Source organism: Galleria mellonella, unplaced genomic scaffold, assembly GCF_026898425.1.
Source record: "Galleria mellonella isolate WM207_F2 unplaced genomic scaffold, CSIRO_AGI_GalMel_v1 utg213, whole genome shotgun sequence".
NCBI lineage: Eukaryota > Metazoa > Arthropoda > Insecta > Lepidoptera > Pyralidae > Galleria > Galleria mellonella.
The window spans coordinates 69,360-95,655 of NW_026442039.1; the positions used below are offsets into that span (position 1 = coordinate 69,360).

General features: G+C 34.7%; 3 protein-coding genes across 3 annotated transcripts; 2 read left to right on the forward strand and 1 right to left on the reverse strand.

Annotated features, from left to right (window-relative positions):
- The first annotated feature begins 276 nt into the window (after positions 1-276).
- LOC113511634 (translation initiation factor eIF-2B subunit gamma) lies at positions 277-4,895 on the forward strand. Its single transcript, XM_026895307.3, has 5 exons — positions 277-435; positions 522-714; positions 1,088-1,917; positions 2,760-2,989; positions 4,691-4,895. The coding sequence occupies exons 2-5, from the start codon at positions 555-557 to the stop codon at positions 4,851-4,853; spliced, it is 1,383 nt and encodes a 460-aa protein (XP_026751108.1). The 5' UTR covers positions 277-435; positions 522-554; the 3' UTR covers positions 4,854-4,895.
- A 695-nt stretch (positions 4,896-5,590) lies between these two features.
- On the reverse strand, positions 5,591-26,232 carry LOC113511859 (uncharacterized). The gene is made up of 16 exons (XM_052894543.1): positions 25,748-26,232; positions 24,256-24,903; positions 24,006-24,071; positions 21,510-21,573; positions 21,408-21,434; positions 21,286-21,324; positions 20,895-21,202; positions 20,647-20,813; positions 20,195-20,322; positions 19,575-19,687; positions 19,389-19,491; positions 19,189-19,301; positions 18,418-18,618; positions 10,676-11,037; positions 6,069-6,201; positions 5,591-5,904 (listed from the first exon to the last, which is right to left on the reverse strand). The coding sequence occupies exons 1-16, from the start codon at positions 25,817-25,819 to the stop codon at positions 5,680-5,682; spliced, it is 2,769 nt and encodes a 922-aa protein (XP_052750503.1). The 5' UTR covers positions 25,820-26,232; the 3' UTR covers positions 5,591-5,679.
- Positions 6,125-10,587, forward strand: LOC128200598 (uncharacterized). The gene is made up of 2 exons (XM_052894538.1): positions 6,125-7,926; positions 8,451-10,587. The coding sequence occupies exon 2, from the start codon at positions 8,456-8,458 to the stop codon at positions 10,325-10,327; it is 1,872 nt and encodes a 623-aa protein (XP_052750498.1). The 5' UTR covers positions 6,125-7,926; positions 8,451-8,455; the 3' UTR covers positions 10,328-10,587.
- Positions 26,233-26,296: the final 64 nt, after the last annotated feature.

Sequence of the window (26,296 nt, forward strand, 5' to 3'; positions counted from 1 at the left end):
TTGAGAATAACTGCTCACTGGGTACCGCAGTTGCCATGATAGGTTATTAGATCATAGCTAGACTATGGAGCCCAGGAAATAATCCCTTCATGTCATCCCACATCTTCTACGCGTCTCCCTTCACCAGAACACAAAAAATGACACTATGATTATTCATAGTGTCATTTTTCGTATTTATTTATTTATTTTATAAATCGTTCATAAAACATCGCTCATGAAGAACGATGTATCGTCGATGTTTAGAATTTCAACATTGATGTTAAAACATCGATGTTAGAAAAATTCGATGTATCGTTTGCATCCCTAGTTGTCAGTTGTCTTTGTCTGGTTGTATGATTGTCTTTTTCTTGGCAGTGAATTTTATTCAGAATATTTCAATTACAAAGAAATAAATAATAGAAAGAAAGTTGAAGTTCCTATTGCAGAGGATATATTGTAATTAGATTATCTGAAATAATTTAATTTGAAAGTATATATTATAAACATAACCTTATTACCTAAGCTTATTACTTATCTTACAGATTCTCACAGATTGTAAATGGACATCTAGTAAAATGTATAAAATACTGGAATTTCAATCACTAGTGCTGGCAGCTGGAAGAGGTTCCCGCTTACCAGATGTCGGAGGAGCTGTTTCAAAGTGCCTCCTGCCAGTTGGACCATATCCTGTGTTATGGTATACATTAAATATGTTGGAGAAGATGGGGTTTCAAGGTATATTTAATAGATTCTTTGAAATGTCCTAATTTACTTTACAAATATAACATAACCTCAACCCTATAGCCTAAATGGTTGCATACAACGCAGTTTCAGAGATGTTTTCTCCCATCAACACTCAGGTTATGGAATGAGCTCCCTGCTGAGGTTTTCCCAAGAGACTACACCATGGGGTTCTTAAAAAAGGGGGTAAAGAGGTTTCTTCAGGGTTGGCAACAGGTGCACAATATCTCTGATATTGCAGGCATTTATAGGCTATGGTAACCGCTTACCATTAGGTGGGCCGTATGCTTATTTGCGATATCAGTGGTATAAAAAAAAACAAATTTTAGTCCCTTAGGCCAAAATTTCAAAATATTTATTGTTTCAGAAACATTTGTGGTTGTTTTAAGTGATGATCAATCTGCTATTACAAATGCTCTAGAAAAGTGCCCCTTGAAAATTAAGTATATTTTAATCCCTATCCCATCAGAAGAAGATTGGGGTACAGCAGATTCTATGAAACACATTAGTAATAGAATTTTGAAAACAACAACTGATTTATTAATTGTTTCGGGCGATTTGATCACAAATATTAATTTAAATGATGTCCTTAATCTACATAGGAAATATGATGCAAGTCTGACCACTTTATTTTTTAATAATGGCCCTGAAGAATGGATAGAACTTCCTGGCTTAAAATCTAAAACGAAGCCAGATAGAGATTTGGTTTGTATCGATAAGGATACCCAACGACTGGTGTTTTTAGCTAGTGCAAGTGATTTTGAAGAAAATGTGACTTTACCTAGAATTGTGATTAAAAAATTTGAGTCTGTTAGCTTGTACAGTAGATTGTTAGATGCCCATGTTTATGTCATGAAGAAATGGATTATGAACTACCTTGTTGAATCAGAAAAATTTACTTCTATTAAAGGAGAATTAATACCTTACATTGTAAAAAAGCAGTTATCTAAACCTAAAAATGTGAGTGATAAGAAAGGATTGTCAGAGAAAAATGTAGATATATCAGTTGATATTTTTGATTATGCTGTTGAGAATGGCTTTGAGTCTAAAATCAGGGAGATGTCTTCATACAATGATAATGGAAGCAAAGGTGTTAATTATAATGACTTATTGAGGTGCTATGCCCATATTCCAAATAAAAGTACATTTGGCATGAGAATTAATACACTCTCAACATTTTATCTGTGTAACAACAAGGTATCTAATTAAGTATTTCTACATATATGCTACTTTTAAATATATTTTTGTATATTAGCTATATATAAATATATATAGTCTATTGATTAGTTTGTAAGGTGGATGAAATTGTAACAATTTAACAGTAATCATTATCATCATATCAACCTTTAACTGTCCATTGCTAAACATAAGCTTCCTCCTTGGGGAGTTTTGCCAATAGTTGCCACACTTGGCAGGCGGATTGACAACTGCATTGAAACTTTGGAGATGTTTTAAGAGGGATGCTGCTGCCCATTCCTCACTTTTCCTTACTTGTCTCTTACAGTACTCACAGGAAAGAAACAGGTGGCCTATTATTTTGCTAGGACTTACAAGGCCAATAACAATAATAGTGCCATATAATAACACCAGTGCATAATATAATAATATAGATTGTTAGTCAATATAGAAATTAAAGAAATGGGTATATGTACATATTTTGAAATAGGTGTTGGTTTTTTAATCTTTGTTATTAAAATCCATATATTAAATTAATTTTCTGTTGGAATTTTTCTTAATTATTGTTACTATATTGACAGTGAGAGCAGTGAAATAATTGTTTTATATTAAAGGCTATGATAAAACTATAATAGCATATTAGTGAAAAGTTTCTATCATTGTCTCATACCTATATACATACATAGTTTGTAAATGGAAAGTACATTATTTTGTACTGTATTGCTTATGAGATCTTTCATCATCTACATCTAAGAATGCATTATTATGTTTAATGTTAGAAATGATATATCATTTTTCTTTAGTAGAAGCAGTATTGCTTTTAGATAAGCACATGTAAACTAATCTAATAATGTCTGTTTCAGATACTCTCAAAATGGGAAGAGGTGACAGGATCATCCCTTACAGAAAGATTTCACTCAACCAGTGAGGTGAAGACTAAACAAATAGATGAAAATAGCACAGTGGGTGAAAAGAGTATTGTAAATGAAAAGACATCTATAAAAAGCTCATTTATTGGAGCAAATTGTGTTATAGAGAACAAAGTCAGGTTGACTAACTGTATATTGATGAACAATGTAACTATTAAAGAAGGGTATGTAGTATTTTCTCACTTTTTTATGCAATTTAATTAATAGCAAAGTAAATTGTGGCCCATTTATTAGTAAGTGGTAACCAATAAACAAATAGCACCATGAACTATTCCTTATGTTTCATAATTTGTAAGGATTAATTATTTATTGCATGTACAGTATTGTGAATACACTGAAAATCACATGAACACATTCATACATGGACCCTGGCAGGGTATTGGAATTTTTTACAGTAAATCAATACATATAATAAAATCATAATTGGTCGCTGTCTGTACATGCAAAATATATAAGAAAAATTATTACAGGGGGCTTTATGAACATAATAGAATCCAAAACAACGATTTTTAGAATTTTTGTGTATTTGTCTGTACATTTATGCATGTTAATCTCAGAAACGGCTTCACCGATTTGAATGCGGTTTTTACCAATGCATTGTGCTTTGCTCTACTTAACATTTAGTGTTTGTTTTATTTCAATCTGTTCATAAATAAAAAAATTAAATCAATTTAAAGAATAACATAGTCAAGTCCTATCCTTTTTGCACTAATATTTCTTTTAATATATTTTTATACCTGAATACCTGAGTTCTTTGTTCATGTGTAATTATTATGCACAATAGTAGTTATTTATTGTGCACAATAATAGTCAGATCTACAAATTTCTAACTTTGGTTCAAGAAATATAAGGTTTTTAATATGGTGAGGGTTTGTTATTTAATAGTTTGGATGTTTACAGACAAATTAAAGTGGTATGACTCCATATCTTGTAATTTAACTTACTATCATATATTATTATTCAAACTAAAATAGCTGTGCAAGAACAACTGTAAAGTACTTCTATAAATAAACCTTAATTTGATGTCTATATTATCAGTTGTTTTATGATATATTAGCTTTTCTATGACTGTAAGCTCAGCTGGGGTATATTCATTGATAAGGATAAAAGTACCCTATGTCCACTATGCCTTATAGTATATGTATACTAAATTTCATAGAGACTGATTAAACCATTAAAGTGCTAAGAGGTAAAATACAAACTCACTTTCACATTTATAAAATTAGTAAGGATTACGAGTATACTGTCAAATGATGGGACTTATTTTATATACATATGATTGATTTAGTAGTTTATATGCTATAGAATTAGAATTCATTAACTTGCTGGAATGAAATACATTTTTATAGGTGTTACATTAGAAAAAAAATTAGTCCAGTCTTATTTTGCCACACTGTAGACGTACAAATATTAAAACTTATTATATAAAAAATAAAAATAATCTCATCAGTATTATATATAATTATATATGTCTCAGAGGCATGTAAATTCTGGCTAAAAAAGGTAAAGTGACACCGCTAACTAGTTCATTGTCTAATATTATACTAATATTGAAAGTAAAACACTTCATAAGGTGAATTGATAGTTGATTGGATTTTATCTTTTGATGATTTACATTGGATTTAATACTGTGAACATATTCTGTAGAGTTTTATAATTTTTTTTTATTATATACTACACCTATGTAGATCTATTTTTTTCCCAAAAGTTTGAAATACTAAATTTCTTATTACAGTATTCTATGAGATCTAAATGTATATGATTTTTTTTTTTATTTTTTTGTTAGAGTTTTTATACTGTTAATATTTTTAATAGTTTAGACTTATGTTAATTTGTGTTAAGTTTATGTAATAATTTTGTTACAGTTGCGTCCTACAAGACTGTATCATCTACACAGGCGCTACGGTAGATACCAGTTGCTCTATGCAGTATTGCCTCGTTGGACCACACCATATGGTGCCTCCATCTACATCCAGCAATCACCAATTGCACGCAGAGACTACTGAAAATATGATCACACTTGGATGATTTCCAATTTTGATATATGACAATATATTTATTATACTGTAAGCTCAATTTTTTTATTAACACTACCTACAAGATGAACTGACTTCTACCTATTCATCCGTAAAGTTTCATAATTAATTTAAATTTATCAATACAGGAAAATTAATTTTTTATTTCTATATAAATACAAGTAGATATGTGAAACTAGGGATTCATAGAAATAAAGAAAAAAAAAATATATTTATTAAAATTATATTTTATACTTAAAAATTTCAAAATTAAAAAAGGATTCATTTGTGTCGTTTTCATGATTATGCATGTAACGGAAAGGAATGTTAACCCTGTGATCGGTCATCCCGCGATTTCTGCGTGCAGTATCTACTATTTTAACTTCACACATCCCGCGATTTCGACGTGCTCGCATTTTTTATGTTTATTGACGTTGTTATCCCGCGATTTTTGTTTTGGTAGATTGATCTTGTTTCTCAGAATTTCGTTAGATGGCACTCGCATTGCTATTTGTTGTCAAAGCGATGTGCGAAAATGAAGCAAAAAAAAAAATGCGGTCAGAGGGTTAATCTTCTGTAATTAATAAGCTGAAATCTAGCTAATGTATTTATGAACTACTTTTACCAAGGAACAGTTAGATTTTTATATATTTCCAGTCATAATTTTTATTTTGTTACGATTTGACTGATAAGATGCCAACGATATATCGAGTCATAAAACTATAATAATACAATTACGAATCCATAAAATTATAACAGTATAAAATTAATCGTCATCAATCGGAGGAGGTGGTGTTACAGATACGGCGTCTGCTGGTTGAATGTACGCCTCTGATTGTTCACGAAAATCTGTAGGTGTCATGTCCGAATCCACTATATCTAATGGAGCTGTAAATTAACATAATATTAAAATTTAAAGAGATAAGATGTAAGTATAGTGTTGTAAGATTTGAATAACGACGTTTGTCACCTCGTTCTACTATCGAAGGCTTAGGTGTCATCATCTCGGGTGCATTGCACGGCAAACAAGGCTTTTTGATGAATCCTTCATCGGTCATGTAGGTCTAGAGACAGTACAATTAAATTAGTACATAATAAATTATAATTTCACTTCATGAAATAAAAATAAATTTTTCTCATGTGGCGTGTTCGCTTTTGACGAGTTTACCGCCGAATAAAATGAAGTTTACGATAGATAGGGATACTCTTGTGAAGGACTGATACTTACTTTACCATCAGATCCAACTCCTGTACCGACTTGCCGAAATACTGGATTAATGATCATTCCTGGGGGTGCCCGACTAATTGCGTTCGGTACAATTGTGTGAGATCCTCCGCAATACCGTTGACAGATATGTAATCTGTTGACGATATTATTGTATCTAGTTTTACATTTATTTATGCATTGAAAACTAAATTTTGCTTTCTTTTTCATGACATTATTTATTATTGGTTGTACTGGCGACAATTGCGCGGCGTATTTTTATATTAATAAAGAATGGATCGAAATTTTCAATTTGCAGTAACAAGTATCTCTACAGATGGGCAAAGCACCGGGTTTAAACCCGGTGCTTTGGTAAAAACCCAATAAACACCCATAAACTCCCATAATCACCCAAAAAAATAGGTTTTTACGTATTTTTTTGAAAATATGTAAGTAATACCAATAAATTATTTTTATAAATTGTATTGATCAATTCTACAATATTAAATAAAACGTTAACTAATAATATTTCAGGAAATTTTAAAAATCTATATATAATAAAATGAAAGTAATTAATTTTCAGTGTTTTCATGTTGCAGTTGATCAACATGTTGGCCTTTTGCTTCCCGTAGATACTTTAAAATTTCTTCATAACACCTCGTTCGCACACATGGCCGTATATATTTAAATTCTTGAGCCACTAACAGTCCGAAATACTCATTTCTTTTATCCTCTTCTCCATAAATTAAGCATTTAGAACAGTTTGTTTCTTCTTTCAGTAAATTTTCTTTTACTTTATCCTCGTTTTTTTCTTTGTTGCGACGACGCTGGGTAAATCATCTGGACACTGGGTCTCACTATCGCCAAATATATTTGGAGATCGGCTTCGGCTACGGCTTGGCAGACATTTTTTTCTTTCTACAATTTTAAATTAAATTTATTAGAATAAATGCTTCGAACACACGCGATCTAAGTACCTTTTGTGTTTATTATACCTTACCTACCTAGGTATAAAAAGAGTACTTACGTAGATTTTCTTTTATTAACTGTTTTATACGAAGATCTTGATCTCTCAAATTAGCATCCATTTTACTTCCAGTGATTATCAACTAAATTAATAATCCACAAAGTATTAAATAACGTTTTTATGAAATATTTAGCACAAAAACAATACCCTTTAAATATCGATCGTCAGTAACTGTGGCTGACTTACCTATATTCTAGCAAGCAGGACTGCCAGATGTGAAGGGGAAATCCCCAATAAATTGTTGCATGTGACTAATGATGTGAGCATGTTCGTTTCATAATAAAAATGTTGCCAGGTAACCAAAAAGTCGTATGTTTTTGTGCGAATTACGATCATAATCTTTACGATCGTACATTAAAAAATAGACAAATAATAGTATGAGTACGATTTAAATCGTATATCTGTCAACCCTGCTAGCAAGACAGCGACAAAATCACGTTGCATAACAATGTAGCCCAAGCTTATATCTTATGAAATATACGGAAGAGATACGGACTTAGAAAAAACAGAAATGTTGTTCTTTGTGGAAGTCATTGATGAAATTCTATGTATTTTAGCCCGCAAACTTTCTTCAAACAAAAACAGCGCCATCTAGTATCGAGTTCTGTAATTATCTCTTTGTTTATGGATTTGAAGTAAGACCGCCACGCATGCAATACATTATGACTGGGGATTCCCCTATTCGTCGACGCTGAATATGAGGCGACGACAATCACTGTCAAACGTGTTCACTATTACTCTGACTCTGGTAACGTGACTTCCTGGTAACGTGTTAGGTAGGAAAAGCAGTAAAAAAGTGCATATTAAGGGAGCAGATTTGAAATAATATTTATACTTAACAAGAAATAATTAAAGGTAAGTGGATTTTTGAATGATACAATTATATCATGATCACTTAACAATTTTAACTTAAAATTAGATGTATTATTACAAGCTTTTATTTAGCTTGCGTTATGTAAATAAAAGTATGTAGGTATGTTCGTATGTTGATGCAATTATCCTCAATCCTCAACCGACTGGGATAAAATTTTCCATACACGTTTATTTTGGATGATAGTGCATAGTTAGCTGAGAGTCGTCATTGGATAATAATGGTGGATAGCCTAAGATGTGTACTAGATATTTATTTTTAACATAATATGCGTAAGTACCTAATCGAATTAAAGAAGTTGCTGAGAAAAATACAGAACAATACGATAATAAACTAGCGTCTGCGTTTAATCCTCCGAGGAGATGTAATTTTACAAAGGTTTTTTGTATTTATTTTATTATTTTTTTAATAAATTTATTGTAAATAACAAGAAATAATCATTGTAAAAAAATAGGCACTCTATTGTTGAATTTTCGTCAGACCAACTAATCATCGTTCATTTTTTTAGGTTCAATGGGGAGACCTAAAGATTTACGCATATGGGAGCACTACCGTACTTTACCAAACAAGTCTGTTTCTTGCAAGCTTTGTAATAAGGTCTACAAATTCAGTAATGCTGCCAAAATGCTTCAACATCTTATCACTTGTCCAAAATCTCCAGAAACATTAAAAGACTCTATGAAACTTATAAAAGATAGCTCGTCCAAAACCAAAATGTCTGGACTGTCAGAGATAGAGACAAATGATTCTTTTATAAGCCCCTCGTCGTCTGCTAACACTACAATAAATGCTGAGTTTCAAGACACCGATGATCATATAAAAACAGAATTAGCGAGAGCTATATTTGTAACAGGGACGCCATTATCGATGGTGCAACATCCTTTATGGATACAATTTTTCGAAAAATTGCAACCAAAATTTAAAATACCTTCACGTAAAGCTTTAGCGACAAAATACTTAGATAAAATATATAGAGAAATGCGTTTTGAGTTAAATGAGGAACTAAATGCTTGTAGTTACTTACACCTTCAGTGCGATGGCTGGTCTAATTTAAGAAATGAAGGAATAATAAACTTTCTTATATCAAAACCTCAACCTGCATACGTTAAAAGTTTGAATACAGAAAGTAATCCTCACACTAGTGAATACCTTAGCCAAGAAGTTGAAAAAGTAATGAAAGTGTATGGAGCAAATAAGTTTCTTGTACTTATTGGCGATAACGCTAGAAATATACAAAAGGCATTCGAATTAACAAAACTCAAATATCCACATGTTGTTCCTCTCGGTTGCTGTGCACATATCCTTAACTTGTTGTGCCAAGATATTGTAAAGATACAAGAAGTAACTGTGTTTATTATGCAAGCCATAAATATAATAAAAACTGTTAAAAGGAGTCAACGATTAAGTTCCTTGTTGATAAAATCAAGGCAGGGTGAAGATTCTACACAAACACTAAAATTGCCTTGTGCTACAAGATGGGGAAGTCATGTTACTTCGTTAAAAAGTTTGAAAGCAAATAAGATAGCTTTGCAAATATTAACAGTTAGAGAAGATGTGGTAATTTCAAGAGATATTAAAGATTTAATTCTAAGTGATGATTTCTGGACGAAGACAGGGGAATGTATAAGTATTTTGGAACCAGTCACTGAAAGCATATTTTACTTAGAGAGCGACCAGAATCGTTTGCATCGCACATACATTACATTTAGAGATGTACAAGCTAAGATACGTTTTGCATTAAATGAGATTTCGACATTGAGCGAAGAAAGCAAACAGCAGATTCTAACATCAGTATCTTCAAGATGCAATATGGCAATGAGGCCAATACATTTTGCAGCATATATTCTAGACCCCAGGACTCTAGGAGTCGAACTTACTCAAGAGGAAGAACTTAAGGGTATGGAGTTTATCTACAATTTAAGCCAACACTTAAGTTTGTCAAATGTAATGGCAGATTTGGCGTGTTATAAAGCTAAAGAAAACTTTTGGGCCAGAGGATTTGTATGGAGCTCATTAGATAGCATTGAGCCCCTAATATGGTGGAAAGGTATTTGTGGTTCCACTGAGTTAAGCAAAGTAGCGATTCGTATTCTATCAGCTCCCTGTACTTCGGCAGCCACTGAGCGTTCCTTTAGTATCCAAGGCTACATACATAATAACAAAAGAAATCGACTTACAACTGAAAGAACTGAAAAAATTTCATTCATTTGTTATAACTGGAATCTTAAACATAAAGCTGAATGCGAGGACATTCAGTTTAATGAAGAAAATACCTTAGAAGCTTTCATTGAGCAAGTAAATGAACATAACAGTTTAGACGAAATAGAGCCTATCGAACCTATACAATTCATCGCTTGTAATAACTCTGAATCTGACAGTGATTGACTGTAGTTTTACATTTTACTTTCATCTCTTTCTTAATAAACTCAAAATCAAATTAAAAGTTTTTTATTCTGTAGGCTGCATAATAATATTGTCTATGTCCAGTATAGTGGACGTCTTGCGGCTGAGATGACGATGATGAAGTACAAAATCATAAACACCCAAAAATTTGGGTGTTTATGGGGTTTAAACCCAATAAACCCAAAACACCCGGTTTTTACCCACCAGACTTTAAACCCACCCAGGTGGATTGCCCATCTCTACATACGATCTATTTAGGTATAATAGATATAGATTTTCATTTTTGAAACATTAATAATAACTATAATTTGGCATTAAAATATCCTTTACCTAGGGTCTTTTGGATGTGGTATTGGCAAACCAGGATAACAAAGTTTGAGATTTTCTTTTGTCTTTGTTGGGGCTTCAGCTCCCACTGTGGGCGGTCTAGGTAGTATGAGAGCAGGTAATGCTGGTATTACGCCAGGTTCTTCTAGGGCCATATGAGCTGGACTAGCACAAGATAAACATGCTGTATCACGATGCAGTCTTCGCGACACAGCAGCGGCTTGTGGTTCTCCTACGATTTCCATCATGGCATGAAGTCGGCTTCTTAGCATATCCAGATTTTTATTCACGTCGTCGCGTAAAGACGCGACTTGAATCCAGTCTGCTTTTTCGTTCAGTTCCCTCACTAATTCATCTATTGCTTTCTGAAAGAGACAATAATTATTATTTGTAGATTTAGTTTTTTTTTTTTTTTATATGTAAGGGTATTTGAAAATCCCAATGCTAGTGGTTTACATCGGGTTTTCCCCTTGTATTTCGCATATGAAGAATTGTATTATAACACATATAAAGTTTGAGCGCATTTTATTAGAAGCACTAGGTCTATTATACTTACATAATAATATATCAGGGGGAATATATATAAATATAGTTTGTATAAGTTTATTATTACGTGTTATTAAATGCCTTTAGGCTATCTATTATATTTACCAAATGCGTTTTGAATGAATTAGTACTGTTTTCCTTCTTGATTATGTGCTGAAGAGAGTATGGTTCCGTAATGTTTAATAGTTGGCACGCTAGTTGGTGATTTAAACGGCTGCTGGCGAAACGGGGACAGTATTTCAGGAGGTGTTCAAGGTTCTGAATGTCGGTGTTATTACATGGGCATAATTCATCAGTTGTTATATGAAATCTGCAAAGGTATTCCTTATGATAGCCATGGTTACTTAAAAGTTGTGTAATGTAAAAGTCAGGTTTCAATACGCTTAGGACCTCTTGGAGTATATCAAATGATGGGCACCACTTTTTTAGGTGGCAGCACTTGTTAGGGTCTTCAAACATCTGTCTCTCTGCGTCCTTGCCCAGTGTTTGATAATGATGTTTTACGTAGGACATAGGGAATAGTGAGAATGCAGTCGCGGAGCGTCCCACAGCCGCGGCTCTAGCGGCAGTATCTGCTGCTTCATTGCCGTCGATTCCGACGTGAGAGCGGAGCCACGCGAAGGATATTGTCAAGCCTCGTGAATCAGCTTCATGTAAAGATGCGTGAATATCGACGACCAGCGAGTTGGTGCTGTTTGGGTTGCTAATTTCCATTAAGGAAGACTTGCTGTCGGACATTACTACAGCCGGAGTATGCTCACCTTTGAGAACCCATTCGCAAGCATGCTTAATGGCCAGGAGCTCTGCCTGAAACACAGAACAAGTAGGGTGAAGCTTTAGTTTTTTAGTATACAATTTTCTATTAAGATGATGAGCGACTACAGCAGCTCCTACACCCTCCTCTCGTTTGCTGCTATCTGTATACACGGCATAACATTGCGGATCTAGGAATGTCGTGAGTTCTTCGGTGGAAGTGACCTCGGCGAAACTAATCTTCTTTCGCAGTGCTGGATGTAGCAGATCACTTATGGGTGCCGGGGAGTCCCACTGGATCGCATCGGGTAAAATCTTAGTCGCCCGAGTCACTCGAGCCCTTTCAATTTCTGCCACTTCTTCCACTTTAGAGCAAATGGGTGTGAGTTGAGCAAGAATTATAGCGACCTCTGTGCTCAGTGTTCGGAAGCCTCTCACTATTCTCACGGCAAAGCCACGCTGCAAGGATATTAGCTTTTTTTGGCAAAATTTATATTTAAGCGCAGAGTGCCATATGGAAGCGCCGTAGCAGATAATTGGCTGTATCACCTGATTGTAGATAATTTTGATGTTCTCAGAGCAAATACCCCAAGTTGGCCTGGTAAATATAATTAATTTGGAAAACAAATTTTTAGCTTTATTTATGATATGGTTGACGTGGTGCGTGAACTTGAGACGACGGTCAATTTTTATACCTAGTATCTTTATGTAGTCGTGAAACTGTATGGGGTGTGCATTCATGAAAAGATTGCATCGAGCGGCCCTAGTAGTGAATGCTACCGCTTGCGTTTTGACTGGATTGAAAGTCAGTTTGGCATCAAGACCCCATTCCTGTATTTGCTCTAAAGCAGTGTTGATTATTTCCTGTAACTTGCTTTCATTCTTAGCTGTAGCTACAAGCAGGACATCATCGGCATATGCTTGCAGCCTGCAGCCAATGGGAAGCTCCATTTCCAGTAATTCATCCAGAATCAAGTTCCAGAGGAAAGGTCCGCAGACCGACCCCTGGATGCATCCTCTAGTAAGTAGTTTATTAATCGAGGTATCTGCATAATTAAAAGTAGCGATACGATCCTCCAAGTAACTGGCCATCAGTCGATAGATGTTGGAGGGGCAACCAATACGCTGCAAACGACAGAGGATGAGCGGCCACCAGGCATTATCAAAAGCTGCCTTTATATATGCCTTGTCTGATATGGTCGATGGCGTCATATAAGGCGTTAACAGTTGACATTTGAGATTTGAAGCCGTACTGATTTGGGTTAAAATTATTATTCGCGTGCATATGAAAAGATAATCTGCCGATTGTGAGCTTTTCCAAGAGCTTACCAAATAAATTGAGAAGACCTATGGGACGAAATGATGATGATGAAAGATCTGAGAAGTCCCCTCCGCCGGACTTGGGAATTAGTTTAATGATAGCAGATTTCCATACTCTTGGAAAATACCCCAACGTAAGACATCTGTTCATAATAGATGTTACTAGTTCAGGAAAACATTCCACTACGAACTGGCAAATGTCCGCTGTGAGGTGGTCAGGACCAGGTGCCTTTCTCGGACTCATTTCACTAATCGCCCTATGGACCTCGTCAGTCGTATACCGTGGCTCCGGCTCAGTGTGTGGTTCATATTTTGACTCGATTCGCCGTACTCCATGTATTTCTCGAGTATCTGGCGTGTCATCCGGGAAAAATCTGTCGAGCAGTACCTTTGCCGTTTCTACTGAGTTCTGGGTGTATGTACCGTCCGGCAGTCTCAGGGTAGAGGGTGGCTGAGGTGCTGGAACAGATTTAATTATGCGATTGGTGACCGCCCAGACATCCTCTTTACCCTGTTGAGCACAAAATTGTCTGAAGTGTCGTGTGGAGGCCTCGTTAAACATCTTAGAGTATTCCTCTTTAAGCCGGTTCTTCTCTGCCAGGGCTTGTTCCATAGGTTTTCCCCTACGCTTGAGACGTTGTAGAAGATGGTGGTTTTTTACTACCTCTAATTTTTTACTCTGAAGCTCATTATTCCACCAAGGGCATCGCGGAGCTCGGGCACGAAATCGGGGCAGAAGTTTCTCGCATGCAGCTTGAATAGCACTGATAAAAGTTACTACAAAGCTTTCCAGCTGTTCCTCGTTCATGGCTTCAACGTTTTGAGTCGTTATTTCAGTTTGAATTAGATGATCCATGAACGGTGCTTTGAGGTTGTTCCATTCGATATTGTTAGTATTAAATCTGTATGTGGTGGTGGTCTGGTTACAACGAAGCTCTCGCCCTCGGATTGTGTACACGAACTCAACGGCATGGTGGTCAGATGATGGACAAATCTTTCTGTTAACTTGCCAGTTACGTATTCTGGGAGACGCTCCGACAGTCGCCAGTGTGAGATCGATTATGGATTCCCGTAATTGCCCGTGCGTTGTAGTTGTGAATGTGGGTTCTGAGCCTTGATTACAGATGATCAAGTCATTGGCGATTATGAAATCCATGATTTCATTGCCTCTTGAATTGACAGAAGCAGAGCCCCATGCCGTATGCCATCCATTAAAATCTCCACAAATCAAATGCATAGCATCGGCAGTAGTACGAATAAAAGCTTCCAGCTTTAATAGCGCCTGTGGTCCAGTCATAGTAGTGTGCTTGTCTGCCTGATTGCCATATCTAGGTTCTAAATAAACGCAACTAAGGAAAAGTTTCTTGCCAGCCGTATTTACTTGGATCGTGCAAACGTTGGCGGATGAGTGCTCTGCTAATCCAATAGCGCTAATAAGACCCTTTTTTATGACGATACAAGCCTTAACTCGAGAGTTAGATGGATACTGAAAAATATGATGGTCATATGGGTTTCCCATGAAGTTTCTACTACCGGTATAGGGCTCACATATAAGCGCAGCGTCGTAGTTGCCCGAGTTGAAACTCTGCATAAGCTCATGTTGTGCCCTGAAACATCGGGCTACGTTACATTGTAATATATTAATTTGATGATGTTTAGAATTTTGTATATTGCAGCGACTTAAGTTAACCATAGTTTGTGTTGTTTGCAATTGCCTGCCTTACAGCTAAAATCCTAGGGCAGGAACTAGATGTAGCACTGTGGGACGTTGATACTTTGGCTCTAGTGTTTTGGTTGTAAGCATTACAGTTAACACAGCATATTTTACTGTTGTCGTTGCGAACAGGGCAGACGTTGATGGCGTGAGCGCCAGCGCAATGAGAGCAGCAGACATCCTTGGCATCGCATTTAGCTCGAGTATGGCCGAACTTTAGACAGTTAAAGCATTGCCTAAATGGGGAGAAGTTATCTACTCTAACGCGTTGAAAGTCCAAATTGACCCTTTCCAAGGTCATAATGGCTCTCCAGATGGCAGGAGTAACTCGTAGGACGGCGTTATATAACACAGGGTTCCTATTATTTTTCAAAAAACTTAACTGGGCATCCTTTTCTGAGGTTGCTGCTTCTTTAACGCTTGGATTTTGATCGAGTAAGGTATCAATCAATTCTGTTGAGGGCAGGTCCTTGTGAATTCCTTTGAGAATGATCAAAGGGAGGCTTTTCTTGACGGACTCGGCCTGTAGTTCCGGAATGGACTTGAGTCTTTCCAATGTGTCTTTCTGCTGCTGAGTGTTGTCAAACTCGAGTCGAACTCGGCCTTGCGTAATTGTGGCTACTCTGTACGGGGTATAACCGATATTCCTAAAGAGCAGTTTCTTCCTAATAGTGTTCAGAGTGTAGTGAGCTGAGGATCCAGCGGGGTCAGTTGATGATACTATAATTGCTGGTCTGGATGCAGCCGGCTTCTTAGGCGGGATGATCCTAGCCTTGTCAGCGTAGGTTGTTGTACACGACGCGAGGGCACGCTCGTAGGTGACAAGCTTGTCGATTTCTTTGCGAACTCCTTCAACTACCTCACCGGCAATTGTTGCACCTTCGTGAGAGTCTGCAGATGCAGAAGTGCCGGCCGTTAAGATATTTTTTATGTCCATCACATCTGCACGTACTGAGCCAATTTCTCTTTTCAGAACATCTAGCGTGTCTGTAGCGACCTCTAGCTGGGCGGCCATAGTACCACTTGCCAATTTAGCAATTTCATGAGCTATTTCAATGACCTTGTTACGATTTTCAGCCGTGACGCTTTTTGAGAATCGTAGCGTGCTCGCGATACTCAAAGCTAGTTGTTGGATTTTCTCCAGGCATTCTGGTTGTGGCTTTTGTTCTGTTGTCGGGCATGAGGAAAAAAGGGAACCAGGTGGGTTGTTCGAAGTAGTAGGCATCAGTGGTGAAAAGGGATCCTCCTCAAATCTAAGTGTAGGAGTCGAAGATGGACTGGACTCGGGACATGGAGAGGAGAGCAAGCTAGACTGTATGTCCTCAATAGGGGAGGAAACTTCCTTCCGCCTGGCAGAAACGTCAGATGGAAGATTAATTGGCCGTCTGACTGGCGTCCTATTTATCGGCATGGTGATGTCTCCTAAACTGAGATGGGATGAAACTAAGGGAAGAATGGGAAGGTGACAGATAGAGAAGAGAAAACACAATTATTATTAATAATCTATATAATTGATAAAAAAAGAGAGATATGTGTGGCAATGAATTTCGAACGTTATTCTCGAAAACTTGGTCCAATCGGGCCGAGAGTGGTTGGACGAGGGGCGAAGAGAAGTATGTAGATATAATATAATTTGGATATGGTGTGGGAACAAATTTTGAAAATTAACCCTGCAAAACGTGAAAATTTTACGATTTTGGATGATGGTTGTAGGGGCGTGTATGAGAGAGAAGAATGAGAGATATGGTGTTCGATAGAGGATCGCGAGACACGAACGACAAGGTATCACACTTGGGGGTGGGTAACCAAAATACGATGAATGTGAGGTCAAATTTATCGTCTTTGGTTAGGTTATATTAGATTCACAGCGGTAAAGGTGAGAAGGGGGGATAGGGGGTGGGAAAACGGTAAGTAACTATGGGAAGCAACAAAACTATAAATTTGAGAACGGAAACCAGCAAAACGTGTTAAAATTCGAGATAAAATTTTTCAACTATAGAATTCCTCTAACGGAAGTTAGCCTTCTTAAGTAATGACAACTGGGTGGGTGGGAGGGCCGAAAGTTGCTCCGATCGGGCCGAGAGTGGGCTCGTCGGACGCGGGGCGACGGGTGGATGGCAGAAACGAAAGAATCGGGACAGGCGCGGGAGGAAAATTCGAAAGTTATGCGGGAAAAACGTGAAAAATTCACGTTTTTCAAAGTCGGTTGTATGGGCGAGTGAAAGCGAGACGTATGAAAGGTACGACGATGGATGGAGGACGGCGAGACACGACTTATGATGTATCACACTTGGGGGTGGACAGCGAAAATTGGGGTGAAAATCGATGATTTGTGTTTCGCGACTACTCACCAAGTAACCTCGGTTCGAAAGTGAACTTTGGATCCGCGGCAAGTAGGTAGGTGTGCTATTTGTCAAAAGACGCGGAAAAATCAGATTTTAACGATGACGTCGAGAAACTGTATAGGGGGGGAACAAAAATTTTGAGTTAGGTACGAAAAACTGTCAAAAAAAATCGATTTTAATATTTTGAAGAGACAAAGTGTGATTTAGGTGGGGAAAGTTGCTCCGATCGGGCCGAGAGTGGGCTCGTCGGACGCGGGGCGACGGGTGGATGGCAGAAACGAAAGAATCGGGACAGGCGCGGGAGGAAAATTCGAAAGTTATGCGGGAAAAACGTGAAAAATTCACGTTTTTCAAAGTCGGTTGTATGGGCGAGTGAAAGCGAGACGTATGAAAGGTACGACGATGGATGGAGGACGGCGAGACACGACTTATGATGTATCACACTTGGGGGTGGACAGCGAAAATTGGGGTGAAAATCGATCTGTAGATTTAGCTTGGATACCTACAAATAAATAGCTTCTGACATTTAGTGAGTGACAGTTTTATACTTGCGGATGTTTGCGAGATTTATTTGATGTCATCATTTTGGTTTAATAAGTACTGTGTCTGTGATACGAATTGGTACTTAGAGTACTGGAGACAAAGGAAAATTTAACTACTACTAACCTATGTTTGTAACATCTTTTACGTAGGAATAGTTGAGTGCCTATTTTACGTAAATAACACATTTCATGTTCTAAGTTGTTTAAAAAAAATGTTTTTTACAAGTACAAACATTCTTTACCCCATTAAACTATCCATACAGGTTAATTTATGAAAGTAGTGTATGATTTTCTTCAGGGCTTGAGGTACCTATCTTAACCTATTAAATTTTATGAAACTGAGTTGTAACGGCTGTAATGATCTAGCTTTTACACTTAAAATGAATAAACTAATTTTGGATTGAGCTGTAAGAATAAAAATCTCGAGATAATTCTATTTCATAAATGACTTGTAAAAATCTAGTGTGCTTTCTAGTTTATTCATTACTGTAATGTATTTCTAAGTAATTATGCTATATTACTTACTTGCCAGATTATTTCTTGGTTATTGAATTTATCATAAGCTGCCCCAATTCGTTTCTCAAAATCTCCTCTTATAGCATCAAATTGTTGAAGACTTACAAGTCTATTTAATGCACCAAGTCCAGCTTTATCTCTTAATGCATCTGTTACTTCTTCACGATCGGATTTCGTGTCTCGTAGTAATTCTATTTGTTTCCATAATCCCTAATAAAATATTGACCTACAGTTTCAGGAGTGTTATAAATATAGATTCTATATTGCATTTGTAAATTACATAGATAATACATTTATAAATATTGTAAGGGTATATTTATCTGTGAAAGAGATCTCTTCCAGTCAACACCAATACGGTGAGAAAGTATCTCGTTAGCGGGCAGTTGAAGTGCATGAGCGCTGTACGAACAACATTAATACTACTAATATACAAATAAATAGTTAAATGAAATATTAATAAATATTATAATATTATTAATATATTATAAATACATAAATATAATACCTACCTACTTATACAGTAAATGTTAAAATAACTACATTAGAAATTTAGTTTAATGAGTTGAAAATTTGACAGTTTGAAAAGTGAAAAATAAAGATTACGAATTCAAGAAAAGAAAAGGTATATAATTTTATTTTTTTCTAGCATGAGATAATAGAACTCTCTTGTAAGTGGAAAGGAAGTTTGTTGGATCGATATGAGAATTACCCATAAAATGTGTCCTACACAAAGGATTGGATATATTAGGTACATAATATTTTAAATTGATGAGAACCCACTTGAAGGTCCACGGAGAGTGTAGTTTGAATGTCTCTTAGCTCTTTTTGTCGTAAGTTTGTGGCATCGAGATCTATTTGAAGATTAGTGAATTGTGTATTTAGCTCTGCCACAGCTGTAAAATTATTTTTATTATCATTAATTGCATTATTTAATAACAGTTTGTATATATTAAATATCATTTTGCAGTATCTTTTCTCACCTGTTGTATCACCACCTGCATTAGCGAATGATTCTGCCATTGTTTCCAATCCAGTTTCTAAATCATGTTGCATTTGAGTTAATTGTTCTTGATAATTTGTCATCTAATAGGTAAAGAATAGATGTGATGCATTCTTGCTATTAATATATAATTTTAAATAAAATATTAATTGAATAGAATAATTACCTGTGACGATAAACCAGTATCAAGGATATTTATTTGTTCAGAATATTCAGAGACTAAAATTTCCAGATTATTCATACGATTAACGAGATCTAACGAGGCTTCTAACTTCCCTTCTGCTCAAAAACAAACATTCTCTTTAATAAGTAGTATTCCTTTATGAAGAAGTCGAAGATATTTTTTTTAAAGGGTGAAAATGGCATTTTAATCCCGCCTGTGCTATCGATGTACACTAGCGGGGTATCAGTGAGAGGTGATAGGTGAGGATGAAAAGGCAGCTCAGTTAGCCCAATGTGATGAGTTCAACGATAAATTTGTTACTATAGTTTCCAGGGGGAACCGGGTGGAGGTCGACCTATAGGGTATATTAATAACAGTCCCTTCTCCCCAATCGAAGGTATTTGTCGATTATTGACATTGTGATGAACGTAACAATGGTTTCGTCGGGCATATTACGCTCCAATTTGACTGGATTAATCAACCATACTCACTCGGATTAATATGGTTTATTCTAGGCTTTATTTTTCACCGGAAAGTTAGTTGTGAATTATATTGGTTATAATATGTCTACTTATGCTAATTTAAAAAGTCTATCTTAATTATAATCTTTCCCTTTAACTTACGTAATCTATTTGCTATTTTAAGCGCATTATCGGCATTATTGTTACTTTGAGTAGTTAAACCAGTTACCTTCTTTAGAAACTCATCATATAATTCATGTAGAGCATTACTGAAATTAAAATATTGAAGTTAGACTGATTGTTTTAACTAATTTCACATACTTTATTCTAATACTACTTATGCACAATACACTTCCTTGGCACTAATGAATAAATGTGAAAGTTTCTAAAGATGTTAAAAAATTAATTAGATGTATAGATGGATAATATATAGCAATATCTATAATTGTAGCGCTACCGATATTACTCATGCCTACTCAGATATGCTTAAATGATTGAGCAAATTTGTTTTTATTAATTAGAACTAATTTAAACATCAAGAATGGACTTATCTTTAAACTATAATATACATTTTCAATAAAGATAATTATTATTATAGGTAATAAATAGGTTACTCTAAATCTTCAACAGTAATATAATCATGTTCTTTATTCTTGTCGTCAGCTGCAATATCCGTAGGAAATTTTTCAGTTTTGTGTGAATATGATGTCACGGAAACAGCAAGAGATTCTGTGGAGCGGGCTGGTTTATCTAGTGCACCTTCAGTTTCTGGCTCTATGCACTTAATTTATATAAATATAAATGAATAATTAAATTAGTTTCAACTGTATTTTCGCATTATACTTGTATACATGAAAAATACCTTATTAAGTATATTTTCTAAACCTGGTGTTCTACTAGCGAGGTCAGTTACTAATGAAGTAATTTTTTGTATTGCCTTTTCTGCACCTTCAAGACGAGCAGAAAGTTGTAAAGCAGCCATGGCGTCTGTTAAAGATGCACCCTTACGAAGATCTTGCATGAGCTTAATATTGTCCGGGAAATCTGCTCCGGCAATTGGACTAATTCGAGTTTGAAGTTCACGAACTGTTGTAGCCAATTCGGCAAATTCTTCGTGTGTAACAATTGATAAGCGAGGAGTACGGTCACGGTTGTATGTCCGATAGTGACCTGAATGCATTTAATATAAAAATATATTGAAATAAATATAAAAATATATTTGCACAATAATTCAGTAAGCATTTGTAACTCACTATCTGCTGCTTTTGCTTCATCAGTAGGTACTTTCTCCACTGAATAAAAAATAAAGATACTCTTGTAATTAAATTTTTATTTGAATACAAATCACGATTACATACAAAAAATACCAACATACCAATAAGTAACTTTTCGTATTGCATTTCTGTAAATGGTAAAAATATGATTTTGTATTGTTATTATAATTACGAGTAATTCATTCGTATGCTGTTTATCATACCCATAGTATCCAAAGAAGCCATCGGTGTTGGGATTCTGTCTTGTTCTTCTCGTGAATTCGCTCTCTGTAAATAAAAGCTAAGTACTTATATTCTTACCGTAATTTATTGCTTTCTTAATTATAAATAGCAATAGTTAATAATTAAATATTTGAATGATTATATGGTTTGATAACCAAGAATTCCTTTCGTAGAATTAAAAGAGTTCTAAACGTCGCGGGATATAAAATTTTATTTCACAAAATGATACCGACTTCAGTCTTGCCAAAATTATTTTTGTTAAAAACTAAACAACCAATAACCAATTTAAAAAAAAAAATATAGGACCAATCTTAAAGTATATTCTTAAAAAAAATCCTAAATGGGATTAAATAACGGTGTTATGATGTTGTTACATCATAATTTCATTTACTTAAAGTATAATTACATTTTTAAGGTACATATACATGGATGGATATGTTGGCCATCAGAGTTAATAAAAGAATTCAAGATGATGTAAATGGTGACGAAAAAATTGCAAAAGAAAAGTATGATGTGATGAAAAATAAAGAGATAACAAGGGAAAAGAAAGAGGAATATAAGGTTGACTATGAAAAGAAATTTTCTAGTCATTTTAGAGCTAATCAAAAGCTATTCTGGCATTTAGTTCGAACAATTAGAGGTAAAAAAGAAGATTCGAAAGTAAAAGTGATAAGATATAGGTAGATAGTAATATATTCAGAAAGTAAGTAGAAGTCTTAGATCACTGGAAGAAATATTTTGAAAATTTATTTGAACGTGGAAGCGAGACAGAGGATGTTGAAAATAAAATAATGAATGAAGAAGTTGACAATGAAAGTGCTATAAATATGGATAAGGTAATAAATGTAATGAAGACTATGAAATTAGTAAAGCAGAGGGATTTGACAGAATATCTGTTAAACTGCTTAAAGAAGATAGAGAGATCATTGTAAACTTGTTGTACCTGCCCTTTAATAAATGTTGGCGGTCCAGTTGTGTACCAGGTAACGGGTAAAACCGTTATTGTGCTACTCTTAGATTATGTAGATAGAGCATGGAGGCTCAAAAAAGGGTCAATATTTTGTCAGCTAATTTGAGAATTAGCTGACATGTTTTTTTTTATCAGTGTTCTATATACTTACGCTTAAAATGTATCTTGACGTATTATCACTACATAGTATAAAACAAAATCACTGTCGCTGTCTGTCCGTCCCTATGTATGCTTAAATTGTTAAAACTACACAACGGATTTTTTAAATAGATAGAGTGATTCAAGAGAAAGGTTTATATGTATAATACATACATAATATCGTAGAGAAACACTGATCAATTTAGAGGTTTCTAATGTGATGTCGTAAATAAACACTTTTTTGGTTGTGTTTATTAATTGTGTTAACAAGTGTTTATTTACAAACGCTGGCTGAATCCGACGCGATAAGTCAAAATAATGTAATACAGTATTGTACATCTTAAAAAGGTTAACAAAAAAGTCCGTGATGGTATATGTCTATCTTTTAAGGATAACCCACAATAGCCATTTTTTATCCTTTACATTTTACGGAAAAAAAGACTTATTTACGAAGTGATTTTAAGCAATACCTTATTAATTTTTATCCAATTAAGTACCTTAAATATATTGTCCATTTATTATAGATCAGTATGGCCCTTTATAGCATGTAATTAAAATGAATATTTTCGAAGATATTGCAGATTTAAAATGCAGGGACATAGCTGTGCGGCATACCGGCCCGGCTAGCGGCGCGTGCCTATAAATAGCGCGTCGAAGCGTGCTTCCCTCTACAGTACTTTATCATGTTTGTATTGTCTAATGACAAAAAAACTGTAAACGTTGTTTATAAGGACATTCTGTAATAGGTAGGTATATTTAGTATCAGCATTGCACCCGTGCGAAACCGGGGCGGGTCGCTAGTTTAGTAAATAAAATAAGTATTTACGCATTAAAAGGATAAAAAATTACAAGACAAAGTAAAGATAGAAGTTATAAAGGAATTATTCATAACTATTTATTACGCAAAATTGTATGAAAAAGTTGACTCGTTTTTCTCGAAGTATTTCTATGGAGACTACCTATATAATCGAAGGTTCTTATATAAAGGCAGCGGGTCATAGCAGGAGTGGAAAAATTTCTGCGAAATAAGCTTTTTTAGTGCTGTAGGCAAACTGTATGTTAGATTTTTGATTAAAAGAGTGATGAGTGAAACGGAGAGTAAAAGTTGGGATGTGCAAGCAGGTTTTCGAAAAGGTACTGGATATATGGTTTAAGTCTTTTCCTTAAGGTGCATAGCGAAGAACATCTTTTTCTAATTTGTAATTATAAGAAGTTAATTATTTTTTAAATAGCCTGGATGCCCAGTAAATTTATAAAACACTTACCATGTGGTGTTAAAAAAAATATAAATAAAAACAAAACCGAAGTAACAGGAACGCTGCTAAAAAAAAAAAAATCAATACATATAATATACATGTGAATATTCCACCTGATGAATGACACGTAATTCTATCTCTCTTTTCTCTTCGATTTTCTCCATCAGTTTGTGGTAATCCTGCGATAAATACTATGAACTTACATTATTACAGTAAAGTTACTTGAGATAAAATATTACAGGATTATTTTATTGACATCTAAAATTATGCAGGTATATAGGTATATATGGTAGAACATATTTGAGTAAATGTTTTATTAGGTCTGTTTATACTTCTATTATCTAAAGTTAACTTATCAGTTACCTTTTCGGATGACTTCTCAGTGCTACTTCTGTCAGTGGTAAACTTTTCCGTCGAAGTTTTATATATAGAAAACTTGTCTGAAGAAATTTTATCATTTAATATATTATCTGTAGAAGTTATATTCGATAATGTTTTTTCGAAGAATGTTTTATCCATGGAAGGAGGTTCAGCAGTTGACTTTGTTGTTTTTTCAGATGAAGTTTTATCTGAACGTGATTGCAAAGTAGATATTGTGCTAGAAGTTTTATCAATAGAAGATTTCTTAGTAGATGGTTTGTCTGCAGTAAATTGTTTGTCTATTGGTTTTTGGAAAGGTTTTTCTTCTTGACGTCTTTTACCACTTTTTTCTTCCGAAGTTCTGGATATAACACCAGTATATTTAGTTAATACGCCTTTACTCACTGGTTCTATGGTAGTACTTGTTGTACCTACTTTACCTCCTTTGCTACTACTTGTCATTTTCATCGATCGATGTTTTTTTTTAGGTACATTGGCATATAATTTTACTTCCGTGACTGAAAGACTACTGCCAGATTCCATTTCCATATTAGGAACTATTTCAATTTGCACCCGTCTTTCTAATATTCGGAGTTGTCTTGCGAGAAGGTAAAGAATAGTCTGAATTAATTTGTGGTTTACTACATTAACCTGTAATGATAGTATATTATATTTATGACAGTGTCTGTGACGTAGTGGTAGGCATTTTCTTTTGCGTAACGAGATCCTGAGTTAAAGTTTTGATCGGGCTAATTTAGAAAATGAACTTATCTAAATTGGGTCGGGTCTGGATGTTCTGAGTCGTGTCCCCAGATATTCGTTGTCTGGTTTCTCTAGTACAGGTGTACATCTCGTTTGACGATCAGGCAATTGGTATGTGTGGTACTTATTTATTTATTCTATTTATATAATAATATGTACCTATACAAAGGGATGTTAGTAGGTTGGTATATTCAGCTTATCAATTTCCATACTTACTATTTCCAGATTAGATAAAAAAAATTGTTCACTCTAGTAATATTATAATTTATAGGAATAGGTGGATTAAAAACATTTGAATATTATATTAAAACTCTTAAACAGATTTGAATGAAATTTCTAACTTAGCACATACGATACTTTATGTATTGATTCACGAGGGCAAAGCCGGGGGATACAACTAGTCTTTATATACAAAAATCTTGTGACATGGTGTTTTTTCACACTGATCTCCGTAATTGCTTAACCGATTTTAATGAAATTGTAAATGTGTATTATTTATTCCAACTTGAAGGATAAGAAAGGTGATGACGGGAGAAATCAAAGTTTGCTAAGTCAGATAGTTGTTATATAAGAATTTGAGCATGGAGAATGTTATCGGTATATATTTTATTGTAAATGGCCACTAGAGGACACTGTAGTACATCAATTTATATACCGTTCAATCGAACACAAATCAAAATGTGTGAAAGTAAATTTGTTAAACGTTTAAAATTTAATTGGAAATCAAACTTACTTCAGAATCTCCAAAAGCTGCATCAATCATATCTCTAATACTCATTATACTAGTGTTAGAACCTGACGCCATGATGAATATTTTCTATAAATAATTTGGTAGTTTAGGTATCTATTATTCAAAATCTATCACAAGAATCACAAATTAAATATCATATCAACTTCAAATCGAGTAGGTTTGACATTTAATTGTCAAGTAAATAAACATCTGTATTTTATTGTTTTATAAACAAAGTGATTTGAAAAATAATTTTGACATCTTTGGTTAATTAGGTTTAATAACTTAAGTTGCAAAAAAAAAAATCTGTTTAGATTCTTTTATTTCCTTCAATAACGAAGAAGAAAAGGAGAGATTACTGTGACCGTTAGGTTTAAATTAAAGTGTGACTTCATTAAACAATGATTAAAATTGAATCTTTGTCGTAAAAAATAATACCTATGAAATGTGTATGTAAATACAAATTAAAATAAAGAAAAACATGTAGTTCAAATAGTATAAATATTATATATAATACTAGCATGATGTACCACAGAATACTTAATCTATAAA

Excerpts from the sequence above, each read along its gene's own strand:
- LOC113511634 (XM_026895307.3), top strand. The coding sequence starts at position 555 with ATGTATAAAATACTGGAATTTCAATCACTAGTGCTGGCAGCTGGAAGA. Across the intron at positions 715-1,087 it reads GGAGAAGATGGGGTTTCAAG|AAACATTTGTGGTTGTTTTA; the intron begins GTATATTTAATA and ends TTATTGTTTCAG. Across the intron at positions 2,990-4,690 it reads AATGTAACTATTAAAGAAGG|TTGCGTCCTACAAGACTGTA; the intron begins GTATGTAGTATT and ends ATTTTGTTACAG.
- LOC128200598 (XM_052894538.1), top strand. The coding sequence starts at position 8,456 with ATGGGGAGACCTAAAGATTTACGCATATGGGAGCACTACCGTACTTTA.
- LOC113511859 (XM_052894543.1), bottom strand. The coding sequence starts at position 25,819 with ATGGCGTCAGGTTCTAACACTAGTATAATGAGTATTAGAGATATGATT. Across the intron at positions 21,203-21,285 it reads TGAAGCAAAAGCAGCAGATA|GTCACTATCGGACATACAAC; the intron begins GTGAGTTACAAA and ends AAATGCATTCAG. Across the intron at positions 19,492-19,574 it reads ATACTGGTTTATCGTCACAG|ATGACAAATTATCAAGAACA; the intron begins GTAATTATTCTA and ends TTTACCTATTAG.